Genomic DNA, 15595 nt, shown 5'->3' with positions numbered 1-15595 from the left:
AAGTGAGGGTAGTGTTCACCAGGCCGTCGGAGGAAGAGAACAACACTATGATGAGCGAGTTGAGGTAGGGAAGGCGTTGGGTTCAGTGAGTGCGAGGGAGGAGGGAGGAGGAAGAGGAGGGATTGAGCGTGCAATTCCTCCTGCTCCCTCCTTCCCTCGGACTTCATCTCCAGAGAGGACCCAGCAGACGCCCAGCAGCCGTTCCTCCATGAGGCCCTCGGACGTGGGCGAGCAAGAGTTTACAGCCGGGGAGATGCTGACCTTGGCGTCGAGGATTCGCAACGGGGAGTCAGTTGACCAGACTCTCTTCTCCCTCCTCTATCATCGCTTCCCCCAGGGCGCTGGTGCCACCAAGCGCTCAAGCCCTCGGGAAGAGTCCCTCCAACCTCCTCCTTCCAGCCCTGGTCTACCCCCACGGGAACCTCCCCGTGTGCTGTACCAGCGCTGGTCCGTGCGATCCATCAAGGACGGGCTTCTCTTCGGGGAGCCCAGGGCTCCTCCTTCGATCTCTCTCCCATCAGAGGACAAGGCGACGAGCGAGGAAGCTCGACGAGCTCTGGAGGAAAGCATCTTGAAGCTTGTCCTGGAGGAGGTAGCAGCTGGGCTAGAGCAAGAGGAACAATCTCCGATCAACGAGTGGACGCACGAGAATGGGCGCGAGGAGGGCGAGGAGGATGGTAAGTCAGAGCAGCAGAAGGCAAGAGCTGCTCTCCCCGATTTCCCCGGGCTGTTGGAGAGCAAGAAGCCGAAACAGACGGAAAGGACGGTCGAGCCGGCCACTAAGATTCCGCTGGAGGACACGAGGAGGAGAAGGATGCGAGAAGACGTGCTGGCATATATGGGCCCCGAGCATCGCAAGCTCATGATGAACGTGAAGCCGCAGCAGGACATCAGCGACCTGCTGGAACCCCTGGAGGTGTTCAAGCAGAAGCTGGTGCGGGAGGCTCTCGACGCCTCCTGCTCACCTCTTGGGAGAGGAAGTGCCTCGCTCAGCGAGCTCGAGACTGCTTCCTTCCATGCCGACGCATCAGTGAGGGAGCTGCTGGAGGACCCCAAGATCTTCCAGCTGGTGAAGAAGAGCGTGATCAGGAGGCTTGAGGGGAAGAGAAGATGAGGAGGGGCACAGTGTAGCGGTTCAAGAGGAATGAAGTTTAAGGAGAGGTTAGCTCTTAGTGCCAGCTGAAGTGATGGCCCGAGTTCGCCTTCTTCTGCCCATGTTCCTTCGCCTCCTCACGGGCGAACTCGGTCTGAGCGTTGTGACCGAATGCAGTCACCTGACACCAACCGCGTCAACAGACACAAGAGCAACTGCTGGCTGGACCTTGGCGAAGTCGCTGGTGATGCTCTGCTGAAGGGACATCACTCTCGCCTTGATCTCCTTCTTCTTGGCTCCATGCGCATGCTTGAACTCATGCACGAGCTCCTTGATCTTCTGAGTGTCGGCGATGAGGCCCTACATCACTTTCCTTGAGCACAAGTCGCCCCCACCAACAAGCATCACCGGATGCTTGAGATCCTCCTTCTTCGCCTTCTTGACTTCCTCCTTGGGAGCAGAAGTCTTGGCAACGGGATCCTTGTGCTCGGCCATCTTCTTGGCGACCTGCGATCGGTCACCCACGCATCAAGAAGCCCTTCTCAGTACCTTGAGCGCCTCCTTCACTGCTGATGACTTCACGTCCTCGTTCGCCGACGAGCTCTCGGGCTTGACGGTCTTGGCAGGGGTAACCTTGACGTGAGAGGACGCCGTGTGGTCTGCCATCTTCTTGGCAACCTGCATCCCCATCACCCGATCATGCTGTCCCGGAACCATCCAGCACCTTCAAGGCATCCTTGACAGCTGCTGAGTTGTGCTGAGCATGAGCCTCGGGCTTTGCCTCCTCAGCCTTCTCAACAACCTTCACCAAACGCAGGACAGTCAGGGAGAGGCAGCAAGGGCAGGAGAAGCAACCTTCTTATGGGCCTGCACCTTCTGAGCAACGTTGGGCAGCTGGTTGTTCTCGACGATCTTCTGCTTGCGCTGGTTCAACTTGTGCTCGTTCAGCTTGATGTGTGCGAGGCCGTTCCCTTGGGATACGTCAGCGGCCGCTCGACAGAAAGAGCGTGTCGTGTCCTCACGTGTCTTTCCGTTGAAGGCAGCCATCATACCAGCCGCAGTCTTCTTGCCGAACGCCTTCTCCACTCCCGCGAAGAACTCCTTGTCTTCGCGTTTCCTGCGCTCCTCCTGCGCAGCCTCCATTTTCTGCGCGCTTTTGAGCTCGAACGAGAGGTCGGCTGTCACGTTACCTGGAGCTGAGTAGTCCACTTGTTGGCAGCGTTCTTCTCATGCGACTGCTTGAAGAGGTTGTCATGGCTCCCCCAATGGCCATACCTAGACCAGTCACGTCAGCCGGGGGTGGTCGTGTCGCCAGCAGCTGACCAGTTCGAGCTTGACAGCGACTGCGTCGCATCGCCTGAGTCCCGAGAGAACTGAGACATCAGGTTCTGAGAGCTACAGGCCCAGTGAGGACGGTGAAAGTTCACATCTTGCAAGGACTTACAGGCTCTGCTGCAGCAGCCCCGAGCCTGCTCCCTTGCTCTGAAGCGCCACGGCCAGGACGACCATCGCAGAGACCGACAAGACCACAGCCCACGTTCTTCGCATGGAGAACTTGGCCTGCCCACCCCGTCAATTCATCGCTTCTTCTGCTCCTGTGCCTCTCAGCACCTGATCTTGGGAATTCGACGCGGCAGAATTCGCCGGCATAGCAGCGCCGTAATCTTGGAGAACCTAATGAACGAGTAAGCAGCGTGAACGAAGAGCTACTGCCATCAACTGATAGCAAATCTTTCTCCTGTCTCACTGCCCCTCTCAACGTGCGTATAGTTTACCGTGACACCTGTTTTCCACGAGCAGCAGGAAAACATCTCAACTATTCCTCAACAACGCATCGACATAGCCTCATTTTTCATCTACTCACTATTCGGCTTCAATCACTTCACCACTCATTCCATAGCCCTACGAATCCTTCGATCCTTGTCAACCACACGGACCATTCTCAGTTTGAGATCCCACCGTCTCCCTCCAATTCCCCTTCCTCTACCTTCCCCACGTTATGTCTCACCCCCATCCTCCCTCCTTCCTTCCTCCTTCTCTCTTGCTCTTGCTCTTGCTCGCTCTCCCTCCTCTGACTCATCGTTGGGACTGGGGTACTGACCATTGAGACGCCGCTGGACACGACGAAGAGACAGATTCATCCCCCTCATATACAGCTTCCCTCAACACATCTGTGGCCCACATCCCCAGCATACCCGCAATTCATCCCCCTCATTCGCGCGGGTTTGTTCTATCGGGCGACATGGCCGCTGGAACGCGTGAAGGGAGTTGAAGCAGAAAGTAGTGAAGGAGAGAGAGGAGGGAGAGAGATATGATGATGGTGATGGTGATGGTGATGGTGATGGTGATGGTGATGGTGATGGTGATGGTGATGGTGATGGTGATGGTGATGGTGATGGTGATGGTGATGGTGATGGTGATGGTGATGGTGATGATGATGATGATGAGAGGAAGATGGAGGAGAGAGATGATGAGAGTGAGGAGGCAAGAGGAGAGAGGGAGAGAAGGAGAGAAAAGGAGGAGGGAGGAGAGGGGAGGGAGAGGGGAGGGAGAGAAAGAAGAAAAAAGGAGAGGGAAGGGAGGGAAGGAGACACGAGGAGCGAGAAGGAGGCTGAAGAAGAGAGGAAGGCAATAGAGATGTACAGGAGAGGATATTAGAGGGGAGTTAGGAAGAGAAAAGGAGGAGTAGATAGGAGAGAGGAGAAAGGAGGGAGAAGTTGTAATCTCCGAATAGAAATTCAAACAGGACCTGCCTTTGCTCAAGCAATTCTGCAGATATCGCGCCAATGAATGAAGATAGCGATAGAGCTACCGCAAGGTAACCCTGACTTATGGAAGCGATTACAATCTGAGGGAAGATGATTTCAGACGATCGGTGCTGTCGACATGGTTGTATGTGAGCAACTTCAGGAGAGCTTGTGGTGCTGGGTTGATTTGCCGTCAACAGAGGCTCCTAGAGACAACGGACGATTTCGTGGATTCGTATCGAAACCTCTCAAGCTCGTACGATTGTTTCCTCTTGGATGTGCAAGTGAAGTTTTCCTCTCCACAGCGATTTGCTCGTGACCGGCGGAGTTCCGTTCCCTGTTGTCCTCGGAGCCGTTGCCATCGTCAAGAGCGGTGAGCGCTTTTCGACGTGATTGCAAGAGATCACCATCCTCTAGGACAAGTTGCCCACTACAGCCTTCAACGAACAGGAGAACTCACTTCAGCAGCACGTGGGCGCGTGAGAGGAGCATGGGAGAGGTATGCAAGACCCATCAGCAGGTCCTTCCTTGTCACCTGCGATGAGGGTTTCTGAAGTCTATGCAGAGGCATCGCTAAGAGTGCGAGACGAGGGTGAAGACTGTCGTGACTTGTCGGCTGTCGTTGAAAGATTTTCAGGGGCAGAGCCTTGAGATCCGGAGTGCGGGCGTCGAAGTCATTTGTACAGGTGAGTGATTGAGAATGACACAAGGCTTGTTTCATCGCAGTGATGTTGTCACGGCGAGTAGTCAGGGTACAGACTTTCTTCCAAGGCTGTGCAAACTGCTTACAGGCAGTGCTTGGTTGTCCTCCGCGTCGGCAGACAGTATGCACCACACAGAGGGACAAAGAGAGACAGAGTGTTTGAAGACTCCTTGCAGATTGGGCAAGATTTTTGTGAAGTTTGTGATCCGATCTTCAAAGTTTCTCTTGCGGTGAGGCCCATGTTGGGGTACCGATGTCATGACGTCATTCCAGCCACCTGCAGCATCACATCACTAAGACGATCCCGCGGGCCCTGAGGTGACGACTCTGATGTCTGCGGACAGCCGCAGAGATCCGATGTGCAGGTCCATGGCGCGTTATGCCCTGACGACGAGCAAGGCGGTTCTGCGAGGTGAGTGAGAATTTTGTTAGAGGGTGTGTGGGGGGGGGTGGGGTGCAGTCGTGGTGACTTGTGCTGGCAGTTTCATCTCTCCTCGTCGAGAACGCGTACCTTCACTCCTACTCCGTCTCGATGGCGATCTGGCAGTACGTGCTGAGGTGCTCCCTGTGACGCTTTTCCTCTCGTTGAGCCTTGGGTGCCAGGTCCTTGACCTTCACAGTCTCGTCCTTCAAGTCAGACCTGCACGTGAGATCTCCTGCCACTCTGAATCTCCTCCTGCAGGATGGTAGCGACCGGCTCCTACTTGACGGTGACAAGCATCGGAGGAGTGTCTGTGTATGTCTTTCAAACTTCCAAGGTGACTCGTCGCGGTGATGGCAAGGGCGTGATCGGCCTTTGATCAGGCGTTTGCCAACGCGAGCTTGCAGCTGACTCGCTCGACGGTCGTCTTCATATGGTGCTCACCAACGCACTTGAAGAAGTATTCTACTTCTCCCCCTCCTTCTCCTTTGCCTCCTGCTCTTCCTCCTCACTTGTTTTCTCTCCGTTGGTCCGCTCTTTTCCTGCCCTTCTCTTCCTCCTTCCTTGTCTTTTCCCCTCCCGTTCTCACACTCAGTGTTTCACCATCTCAGGCTCCTAGCACAACTGTCTCAGGGCGTCCGAGGGGCTCCGACAGCGGTCGTCTTGAACCTTGAGAATGCTCGACAGTCCGTCAATGTAATCTTACGAGATCTCCTCTCATCCCTGATGAGCCCCGCCAGAGCGTCTTGAGTACCGACCACCTGAGGCAGCTTCGGGAGGTTGGAAGCCAAGTATCTTCACCGTTCCTCGCACTATGGCAGCTGATACGTTTCCTTCAGCCATCGATAGACAGCAAGGACGCCTTGCCTGTCTTCGTCTTCTCCGCAAATCTTCTCCTTCAGGCTCAGTGAGCGTGCGGGTTGTGGGATGCTGAGCTTGCGTGCTGCTCAGGTGGGAAGGGATGGGATCATCGTATCCTCGTTCAAGGTGCTTCTTCCTCTCTCCTCCTGCTCACTTCTTCTCTTTCCTTGCTCATCCCTGTCCTCTCCCTCTCCCTCCTCCTCCTCCTTTCTCTCTCCTCCTCCAGCACCTTATCGTGCTCTTTGCCTTCAGGCAGGAAGGATGCTTCACCGATGGGCGGACCGAGTGGTGGACGTTGTACTGCCCGACCCCCACGGGTCAAGGTCTCGTTTCTCTCGATTCCAGTACAATGTAAGAGGTGAAAGGCTGAGGGCAGGGGCTCAGAGGATGCCACTGTCGCCGGCACCATCGTCAAGGTGGGGACGCGAAGTTTCACATACACACAGAAGGGCATCCGGTCGATTCCAAAAGTCACAAGGTGGGACAGCAAACATGCGCTACCTCGTACCGTCCCTCCTGCTCCTCCAGCTGAAGTTATCCTCTTGTTCCTGCTGCTCCTTCTGTGTTTGGGCTCTCCTCCTCCTCCTCCTCCTCCTCCTCCTCCTCCTCCTCCTCCTCCTCCTCCTCCTCCTCCTCCTCCTCCTCCTCCTCTCCTCCGTTTGTTTCGACCGAGCTCTTCTTGCAGCGAGCTTTCTTCTCGAGCCTTCAATCTGCTGCGTAGACACCCAGGAGCATACGAGCAGGAGAAGGTAGAGGAGCGGCAGGAAGAAGACTCGGTTCCAATCCTCCTCCTCCTCCTCCTCCTCCCTCCTGACTTGTCTCCTAAGGTCCGACTTCAGACTTGTCCAAATGGCCCTCGACAGGCTCTGGAAGAGGTCAGCCGGCTCGTCGCTCCGCACAGCCTGACGCAGCAGCAGGACTCTTGCTCGCACCTCCACATCCGAGGGATCGAGGAGGAAGTGGTGAGTTCAGTCCCCGCCCCCCAGCAACCCTCCACCTGACTCCCAGCTGGTCAGCATCAAGTCCTGGATGTCCTCGTTGACACCGTGTCGAGCAAGGTCAGAGTGAGCTGGGCAGTTGACCTCCTTGACAGCTTCGCAGTTTGTAGATTAGCAGGAGGACGTAGCGGGGTCGAGGAGGAGGAGAGCTGGGGAGAGTTAACAGCGCTGGAGACTTGTACATTAGTAGAGAATGAAAGCTGAATGACGGAGAGGTGAGAGTTGAGACGGGTCGAGCAAGGACCGCATAGTCGGGCTGAGGTGTGAAATCAGCGGCTGCTGCGATGGATGTTTCTGGACTGTCCAGTGCCATGTCATCCAGTCCAGGATCAATAGGAGAATTTACTTAAGAGCGCAACGAGAGTGACAAGGGAAGTTAGAGAGTTGAACATGAATATGAACAAAGATTACAGATTACACGAAGGAAGGAACTGGTGGGAAGGAGGAGACAGGTAACAAGACACCCTACAGCACCACAACGCAACCAGGGGGGTCGTGATGTGCACGCAGCGTCTGCTCGTGTCGGGGCTCAACCATGAACGGCCAGTCGAATGGACCAGAGATGCGCCTGTCAGTCAGCCGGAGCCTACAGCCTGGTTCCATGATCTCGGCCTCTCACTAAGAACGGAGCCGTTGATTTCAGACTTTCATCGTCTTCTGTTCAGGTACCCGTCCTAGATCGCTGAGAATCGTCGTCATCCTGTCCCCTCCTGCGACATGACAATGTGCTGGGTCTCTCCATCCTCTTCTTCTCCTCCTTCCCCTTCTCTTCCTCCTCCTGCTCCTTTTCTTCCACTTGCTCCTGCGCAGGTGTCTTTGCGTCCCGTTTCTTCACTTCCTCGCTCTGTCGTCACGACTTGGTCATCGTCGGCATTCCTCCGGTCTGACTCTTCCCCATCCTCTGCCTCCTCCTCCTTGTCTTCCTCCTTGTCCTCCTTCTCTTTCCCTTCCGCTCGGTCTCCTCCAACTTCGTCCTCAGCCTTTGTGTGAGCCACCCCCCCAACACCTTCGCGGTCCCCTCCCTCTGGCCCTCCGCTCGCTCCCGACGTTCCATGGGCTTCACCTTGCTCTCCTTCCGACGGATCAACGCCCTGCTCTGCCGCTCCTCCCCCTCCCCCTCCCCCTCCCCCTCCATCCTTTCCACCTTGAACGTCCCCTGCTCCCCGTGTAGTCTCCTCCTTCAGCTCGCATGCTTGCCCATTGTCTCCTTCCCGTTCATCTTCCTCCCCTTCCAAGTTGTCAGCCGTAGGTGCTGCAGCTGCCTGCCTAACACCTCCTTCATCCTCAGAACTTTCCTCTCTTCCTCCCTTTCCATTGCACACTGGAGCATTCTCATCGCCACGGTCGCTGCTCGTCTGAATGGTTGACTTCGTTTCTTCGTCCTTGTCCACCTCGCCATCGAGCCCTTCAACCTCCTCGCAGTGTCCATTTGCACGCGGTGCTGAATCTTCCTTGACACGATCACCAGTTTTGCCATCTCCTCTCCCTCCTCTCTCTCCTTCTCCTCGTTCTCTTTCCTCGCTCCCTTCTTCATTCTTATCGACAACTCCGTTGGGCTGCACAGCCACGTTGTAGAGATTCTTCTTCATGCCATCAAGCGACCCGTTGCCCTGCTGCTCGCACACAGTCTTCTCCGACTCCTTCAGGCATGTCGAAGTCTCTACAGACACCGTCGATCCCTCCAGAACCCTCTGCCGAGCGGAGCTCCGGGTCCTCATCATGTACTTGGGCTTGCGGATCGACTCGTTGAGTGACAGACTCTCGATTCGTTTCAGATGCTCCCGCTCCTCCTCAGACGCGAGGGTTGACCCTTCCTGCCGCTTCAGCGCTGCCAGCGCGTCCTCGCCCAGGGGCAGAGTCCTGATGTGGGAGGAGACGGAGAGGGGAGTGCGACGAGGGACGTGGAGGGGCTTCGGGGTGAAGTCCTCTGCAAGGATGCGGTCGTTGTAGTCTGGCGACAGGCTGGACTCCTGCGAAGTCTTGTCGACATCCGTCGTCGTAGACTTGGAGGACCCGCTGACCTCTACAGTCTGAGGAGTGCTGGAGCCCGTCGCATCCGAGTGCCCGGGGTACTCGCTCTCATCAGCTTTCTCCTCACTCTTTCTTCCCTGCCCGTTAGGAGCGACAGAGACGACCTCCTCGCAATCCTCCCGTTGACCGTTCTCGTGCCCTCGTTCGTGCGAAGGGCTAGCACTGTCTTCCACAGGCACTCCATCCTCACTCTCCCTCCCCATCTGCTGATTCCCGTTGCGTCCTTTCTCCACCTTCACCTGCAGAGATAGGCATCAGGTTGCGGCTTCCCTTCCGACTCTGCTCCACCTGGATCGGCAACTCCAACCCTTCATCCTCATCCATCTTGTGGAACCTTCGCAACTTGGATTTCACAGTCTGCAAAACATCTCAGGCGGAAAAATACCTCCTCCTCCTCCTCCTCCTCCTCCTCACCTTGAGCGGAGACCGAGTCGCCAGCCATCGGTAAACTACAACGGCGACTATCGACGCTGTGCAAACAAGGGCAACGCTGACAGAAATTGCCAGCGCCAAGGCATTGGATCCACCGGAATCAGCCGCTTTCATCGGAGCCATCTCTGTCTTCACTTTCCCTCCTAACGTGGAGACAAGCCTGACAGAAATCTGATCGGCAAGAACTTGTTGCTGTAACAAGACATTCTGAGAGAAAAGATAAGAGAAACGATACAAGTCAGCAGATTTCTTCTCCTCTCACCATAGCGCTGGAGTATTCCGACGGGACTATGAGATGGAAGACAACTAGGCACAAATCTTCGGACGCCTGGCAAGAAACAAATTGAGCACCAGCGAACAAGAAGAGATGAAACTGAAGTCCAACCTGCAAGATCATGCGGCCAGAAGACTTCTCGTGGTGAGACTCGATCGTCCTCAAGCTTGGCCGATTGAACCAATCGCAGGAGGTGCCAACCTCGTTACACACAGCATCGACTGTCGCTTGCAAGCTTGGGAGGTAGAAGTTGCTGTCAGCTTCCACAAGGCTTGCAACTGCTTCTCTGATGGCTGAGCTGAACTGTTCCAGGTGCATCTCGATGTGTACAGCAGCTATATGGACCTTGACGTATCCTTTCACCGACGTGAGGTTCATACTGGGAGTTGTTTGAATCGCCGGAGTCGTTTCGATCGGAGTGGTGGAAGGCAGGGGAGTGCTTGTCACAGCGCTGGTTGTGAACTGCCGAGAAGTCGTAGCTGCACGAGACGTCGTAGTCATCCGTACTGCTGTCGTCGTCACAGGGCATGTCTGCCCGAACCAAACCTCACAAGCTCCGCACGACTTTATCTGACGGATGCTCGTCTTCTGCACCACCTGCATCACAACAGAGGTTGCGCTCCTCCGTTCAGCTTCCAAGTAGATCGTCCAGCTCAAGCTCTGCTCGGCACACAGGTCCAGCTTGTCCGTGTCCGCAACAAAGATCGCCCAACCCGTCGTGCAAGGCTCGCCACATCCTGGAGATCCAGCCGGAAAGTCTTGCGCCACTTTCAACGAGGACAGCGAGGTGTCGGGCGACTGGCCAGGCAGAGGGCCAGCAAGACCATACCACCGGAGAAGGCAGGGGAAGAGTGTAGTGTTGACCTTCAGCGATAGAGCAGGGTGATTTGACGGTGCCCTCCAGGACACCACAACAGCATCTCCAGTGCAAGTTCCTCGTACAAGTAGCTGATAAGGATCTTTGCAGTGGGAATCGTTACCTCCACATATTCCGCACGAGTCGAAAGTCTTGTCACTGTATGGAATCCCATCACATCCCAGGCAGCTCTTGCCGTCGCCTCCACAAACCCCGCAGGCGTCAACAATTTTCTTGCTGTTCGGGATGCCGTCGCATCCCAGACAACTCCTCCCATTTCCACCACAAACTCCGCAGACATCGTAGGTCTTTCCACTGAAAGGAGCGCCATCGCAACCCAAACATGACCGGCCGTCTCCAGCACAGACTCCACAGACGTCCAGTCCTTTCGAGGAGATCCAGAATGGGGCAGAGCACGCGAGAGGAGAGTTCTCCATGAACAGGGTCTGATCAGTGTAGAAGCATGCTCTGTACCTGCCTGCCAGTGTAGGAGTCGACAAGCCATAGAACTGGACACTGGGTGTGGCCGGAACGACCACTGTACCTGAGTTGGAACAAGTCTGACCCAATGCGCAGATTCTTTCATAGCACATGGTGCATCCCGACACTTGCTCGTAGCAAGGAGATGTGCAAGGTAGATCCTCCGATTCCTCACTTGAAATCCCGAGAACTGCACCTTGCACGTACTGATTCGAGAGGACGTTAGGGAGAGTCCAGTCGACCAGCAGTTCTTGGCCTGCACAGTACACCTGATGTCCAGTTTTCACTCTAGCTTCCAAAGACAAGCATGATTGATCTGACGCAGATTTCAGCAGGAAGGAGAATGAGGACTTGACCACGAAAGGGATGTGATTCCCGTCCGAAGTTATAGGCTGGTGCTGCAGGTAACGCAAGTCATACGTGCTTGGGGACAACTGCAGGTCGACTTTGGCTTCACCATAACTTCCTGAGATGTTCAGAAGGACAGGTAGACATGCTCCTGGAGTGTATTGGAGAGGTGTGCCACCTTCACATAGGGCAATAAAGTCTGAAGAACTCTTGTTCGACGGTGCTGTCCACCAAAAAGCAATTTTGTTCCCGCATGCGAAATCAGCTGGGTAGGGGAGCAGCCCGACCTTGGGCGGCAAAGCGCATGAATCGTCTTCTCCTCCACAATTTCCGCATGAATCGTACTTCAAGCCCCCATCAGATCTCGCTACACCATCACAGCCCGTACAAGAGACGTTCATCCCACCACACTCTCCACAAATGTCAACCACCTGTTCACTAAAAGGGATCCCATCGCATCCAAGACATGCGTTGTTCCCCCCGCACACATTGCACTGGTCGAATTCAACCCCACTGTTGATGAGTCCATCACAACCCCGACAACTCGCCCCGTCCCCTCCACATACTCCACACTCGTCAGGTCTCTGAAGCACTTCGAAGACAGCGCTTTGAGCAATACGCTGGGGGCTCATTGACGAGCTGAATATTTGCATTCTATATTTCCCTGGCCGCATGGGCCTGAAGAATTCCAGCGAGCTCAGGCATCGCGAATCTTGATCCGAACTTCCGGGGATGCAGCTCGAAATCTGCTGCTGCGAGCTGGACCTATTGAAGAGCATCGACCCGCTGGTATCAGACTGGTTACGGAACAGCATGCTGCTCCCCAGCAAGGTAGATGGAGATTGTAGCGCTTGGAAGAGGTAGGGCGACGAGCTCCCTGCTTGAGATGGATCCATGAATGCCCAGCCTTGCAGAGGCCCTGTCGAGCCATCGCTACGAATCATTGCGAACCCGAGAATCGAAGTTTTCGCCCTGTCGGCTGGTGACAACCAGTCGACAAGTAGAGGGCTATCAGCACAAACGTCATAGAGGGGAGGGAGGATGACATATCCTCGTATACAGCTCTCGTCTGACCCTCCACACACACCGCACGAGTCCCTCGTCAGGCTCCCGTTCAGCGTTCCACCGCAATCAACACAAAGATTCCACCCCTCGAAGGGAAGATCGGTGGTGCACGGTTTGCCACCACAGTCTTCGCCATTATGGCATGGGAAGCCTCTCCTAGGACCTTCGGAGCAGGTGTACCTGGGTTCGCCGCAACGTCCGCAACGGTCAGTTCTGTACATACCATACGGCACACCGCGGCAATCCACACACTCATCCTGCCCCCCGCACACCCCACACTTGTCAACTTGCTTCCCACTGTTGATAATCCCATCACATCCGCGACAGGTGCTGCCGTCTCCCCCGCAGACCCCGCAGGGATCGGACGGGCTACCAAGGTTCTCGGTCTGCGTTTCCGCGAGAGGACGATGATCGTGATCGACGCTGGTTAAGTTTTGAAAGTAACGAAAGACGACAAGATTATTCACGTACGACTCGTACGTTTCCACCGCCAAAATACCTGTGGCATTCCATGGGACCGGATTGCTCCCGGTCAACACAAAATTTTGATTCCCATCCCTCAGATACATAACGATGATGTTGTTCGGTGCATGGCCGACAGGTGCTGTGTATTGTACGTACAAGGTGGAGCCAGCACAGACGTTCTGACCTAAAATTGAGAGAGAGTAGCCTTCAGATGCATGTACAGGATTGTGAGGCAGGTGACAAAACAGTGCCAGCACGGCAAACCAATGCAAAGCTGCGTTCCTTATCATCACCTTAGCGTGATCGAGATGATAGATGATTCAGTCCATGCTTGAGAAGCGACCTGAGGCCTTCTCCTCTCCTCACATTCCCTTCTCCTCCTTCTCCTCCTCCTCCTCCTCGCCAACTCCTCTCGTTTCCGCCATCCCCAATCCCCCGCGCAACGTCCATATTGAAGGGGTAATGAGGGCGATGCAACCTGGTCTCCCCACCTCAATTCAATTTGTAACGGTTTCCGAACGGCTGTTACAGCACCACTCAGCGGCGGCCCGGCCGCGGGCGGCGCCGGCCCCCCGGGGGGGGTCCGGGCGGCGGCCCGCCGGGCAAGGCTTCGGTTTCTCTGGTACCTGGCGGATCACGCTTTCACTCGCCTTCTTTTTCAGTCAATAAAGAAAAAGGCTCCGACTGATACTGGCTGACCGTGGGCAGATTTTTGATCATGGCACAGTTTCTCGCAAAATCTCCGAAAGACTCTACCAAGAGCCCCGGAGCTCTTACAGGGTTATCTCAATAGCCGTTGATCAACTTGAAGACAGTCCGTTCAAGGACCACACTGAAGGCTTCGCTGACCGCCGGGCAATTGAATAGCCCGGGACAGACTTGAAGAGGAAGACATGTCGGAGGCTCGGTTTGTTTACATATCATTTCTATCTACGTCAGGCTCTTACTAAGTCCCCCAGTCACTGAGGCTTCGACAAGTGCTCCTTCACTTTCTGCAAACAGATCAAGTCACAACAAAGGAGAGACGCAGGGAACTGACGGATACCTCCACAGAGGAAGTGAACTCAGAGCTGAAGGAAGGAGATATCTGACGAGGGATGTACAGTCAGGAGCAGGAGGCGAGCTGGAAAACAGCTTACGTCCTCTTCAGTGAAGTCGTTCTTGGGGATCAACTTGGTAACGAAGAGGAGCTTCGAGTTCCCGTCCTCCTCCCTCACTTTCCAAGTCAAGACGCAATTGTTGTACTTGGCAGAGGAGAGCGTGTCCTTGGGCCTTCGGGCATCGACAGATGTTAGGAGAGCACAGGAGATGATGAAGAGCTACGGTGATGAAAGGAGATGAAGAATTGGAGGATCTGAGAAACGAAAGAGATGATGATGATGATGATGATGATGATGATGATGATGATGATGATGATGATGATGATGATGATGATGATGATGATGATGATGATGATGATGAGAACGAGGGGGTGTAGAGCTCACCCGGTAACAGAGACTGAGAGCCATCTCTTTGAGGGGTTGAGAGATACCAAGGTTTCCTCCCTCTCAACGTCTGTCCACCATCCCTTCATGGGGACCACCACTCGCTTGCAGCCGAGGGAGACTTGACCTTCTGCCTTCACTTCCTTGTACACACCTGCTTCTTGCAGTACAGGAGCTGCAAAACAAGTTAGGCCCCTCTCTCCCTCCCTCTCCGCTCTCTGCTCTCCGCTCTCCCTCTCCCTCTGCCTCTGCCTGTCTTCTTCTCCATCCCCTCCCTTCCTCTTCCTCCTGCCCAATGCTCGTGTTGACACCTAAGAAATCTCCGAAGATGCTCCAGAGCTTATCCGCGCTGACGTTCTCAAAGAGCTCGGAGAAGTTTAGGATTATCTCCTTCTTCACGCGCGACCTGTCCAGGAATCCTCTACCAGCCGTCTGCATCAAGAGTGAGGGAGAAGGAGAGAGAAGGGAGAAGTGGGTGAGGAGATTGAGAGGATGGGGGGTTGAAGAGGTGGGTGGAAGCAGAGGAGGAGGATGACGGGGAGGATGTGGAGGCGGCGGTGCTGGAAGAGGTTCAAGTCACCTGGAGCTTCAGAGCCGCTTGCTGCATGGCTTCATCATACGACGAGTTCATGTCTGAGATCTGCTGGGCTTGTCCTGGAGCCTCCCCCGGCCCCTCGGCCCCTTCCCCACCCGCCTCCCCCTTGGCCTTCGCCACCTCCGCCTCCCCTCCTGCCCCTTCTCCTCCGCCCTGCGCAGCCTGCGATTCCTTCGCCTCCTCCTGCTTCTGCAGCAGAGGCTTCTTGGAAAGCGACTGCGCGTCTCGGAATAGACCGCAGTCGGCGATGTAGTGATCCAGCAGCGGCTTCTGGTTCCAAGGCTGAACCTGGGCCTTCCCCACGAACTTCACCGCCTTGAGGCCGTCAACGACTCGACCGAAGACCACGTTCTTGCCGTCCAGCCATGACAGCTTCTCGAGTGAGATGTAGAACTGACAAACGTTGGAGTGAGGGCCCGTGTTGGACATGCCCAGGTCTCCTGCTCCCCTGTGCTTCACCGCAAAGCTCTCGTCCTCGAACGTGCCCCCGAAGATCGACTCGTTCCCCACAGCTCCTCCTTGCACCCAGCCACGCGTCACGACCCTGTGGAACTTCGACCCTCTGTATGCGCCCTCACACATGGACTTGAAGTTCTGCACAGCCTTGGGCGCGATCGTCTTGTACAGCTCGATGATGATTCTTGGCTTCACCTCCTTCTCGGTCTCTCCATCTCTGAACGCCACGTCCATGAAGACAAAGTCGCACTCGGCGCTTCGGCTCTGCATGTAGCTGGCAAGGCTC

The 15595-nt window shown here is 55.4% G+C and overlaps 5 protein-coding genes across 5 annotated transcripts; 2 read left to right on the top strand and 3 right to left on the bottom strand.

Annotated features, from left to right (window-relative positions):
* Positions 1 to 208: 208 nt before the first annotated feature.
* GUITHDRAFT_141332 (hypothetical protein) lies at positions 209 to 1114 on the top strand (the record flags this gene model as incomplete). The annotated part of the gene is made up of 1 exon (XM_005829313.1): positions 209 to 1114. The coding sequence occupies one exon, from the start codon at positions 209 to 211 to the stop codon at positions 1112 to 1114; it is 906 nt and encodes a 301-aa protein (XP_005829370.1).
* A 22-nt stretch (positions 1115 to 1136) lies between these two features.
* On the bottom strand, positions 1137 to 2765 carry GUITHDRAFT_153603 (hypothetical protein). The gene is made up of 11 exons (XM_005829312.1): positions 2705 to 2765; positions 2538 to 2653; positions 2417 to 2488; positions 2284 to 2368; positions 2116 to 2239; positions 1949 to 2064; positions 1818 to 1895; positions 1643 to 1771; positions 1502 to 1600; positions 1322 to 1453; positions 1137 to 1274 (listed from the first exon to the last, which is right to left on the bottom strand). Exons 1-11 carry the CDS (start codon positions 2741 to 2743, stop codon positions 1170 to 1172), a joined length of 1095 nt encoding a protein of 364 aa, XP_005829369.1. The 5' UTR covers positions 2744 to 2765; the 3' UTR covers positions 1137 to 1169.
* Positions 2766 to 3879: 1114 nt separating this feature from the next.
* On the top strand, positions 3880 to 6938 carry GUITHDRAFT_141330 (hypothetical protein; the record flags this gene model as incomplete). Its single annotated transcript, XM_005829311.1, has 21 exons — positions 3880 to 3911; positions 4146 to 4213; positions 4258 to 4339; positions 4478 to 4526; positions 4588 to 4664; positions 4720 to 4773; positions 4817 to 4861; positions 4909 to 4955; positions 5026 to 5101; positions 5226 to 5301; positions 5348 to 5400; positions 5576 to 5660; positions 5804 to 5871; positions 5916 to 5951; positions 6078 to 6176; positions 6202 to 6303; positions 6511 to 6574; positions 6653 to 6700; positions 6743 to 6787; positions 6842 to 6883; positions 6927 to 6938. 21 exons carry the CDS (start codon positions 3880 to 3882, stop codon positions 6936 to 6938), a joined length of 1260 nt encoding a protein of 419 aa, XP_005829368.1.
* Positions 6939 to 7518: 580 nt separating this feature from the next.
* On the bottom strand, positions 7519 to 13064 carry GUITHDRAFT_111664 (hypothetical protein; the record flags this gene model as incomplete). Its single annotated transcript, XM_005829310.1, has 6 exons — positions 7519 to 9093; positions 9143 to 9211; positions 9269 to 9324; positions 9382 to 9493; positions 9549 to 9614; positions 9672 to 13064. The coding sequence occupies 6 exons, from the start codon at positions 13062 to 13064 to the stop codon at positions 7519 to 7521; spliced, it is 5271 nt and encodes a 1756-aa protein (XP_005829367.1).
* Positions 13065 to 13679: 615 nt separating this feature from the next.
* On the bottom strand, positions 13680 to 15543 carry GUITHDRAFT_88150 (hypothetical protein; the record flags this gene model as incomplete). Its single annotated transcript, XM_005829309.1, has 6 exons — positions 13680 to 13766; positions 13820 to 13861; positions 13914 to 14046; positions 14259 to 14433; positions 14570 to 14690; positions 14839 to 15543. 6 exons carry the CDS (start codon positions 15541 to 15543, stop codon positions 13734 to 13736), a joined length of 1209 nt encoding a protein of 402 aa, XP_005829366.1. The 3' UTR covers positions 13680 to 13733.
* Positions 15544 to 15595: the final 52 nt, after the last annotated feature.

This window comes from Guillardia theta (assembly GCF_000315625.1).
Source record: "Guillardia theta CCMP2712 unplaced genomic scaffold GUITHscaffold_53, whole genome shotgun sequence".
Classification (NCBI taxonomy): domain Eukaryota; class Cryptophyceae; order Pyrenomonadales; family Geminigeraceae; genus Guillardia; species Guillardia theta.
The sequence above is the reverse complement of the archived record's forward strand: the minus strand, read 5'-3'. Positions and strand labels throughout refer to the sequence as shown.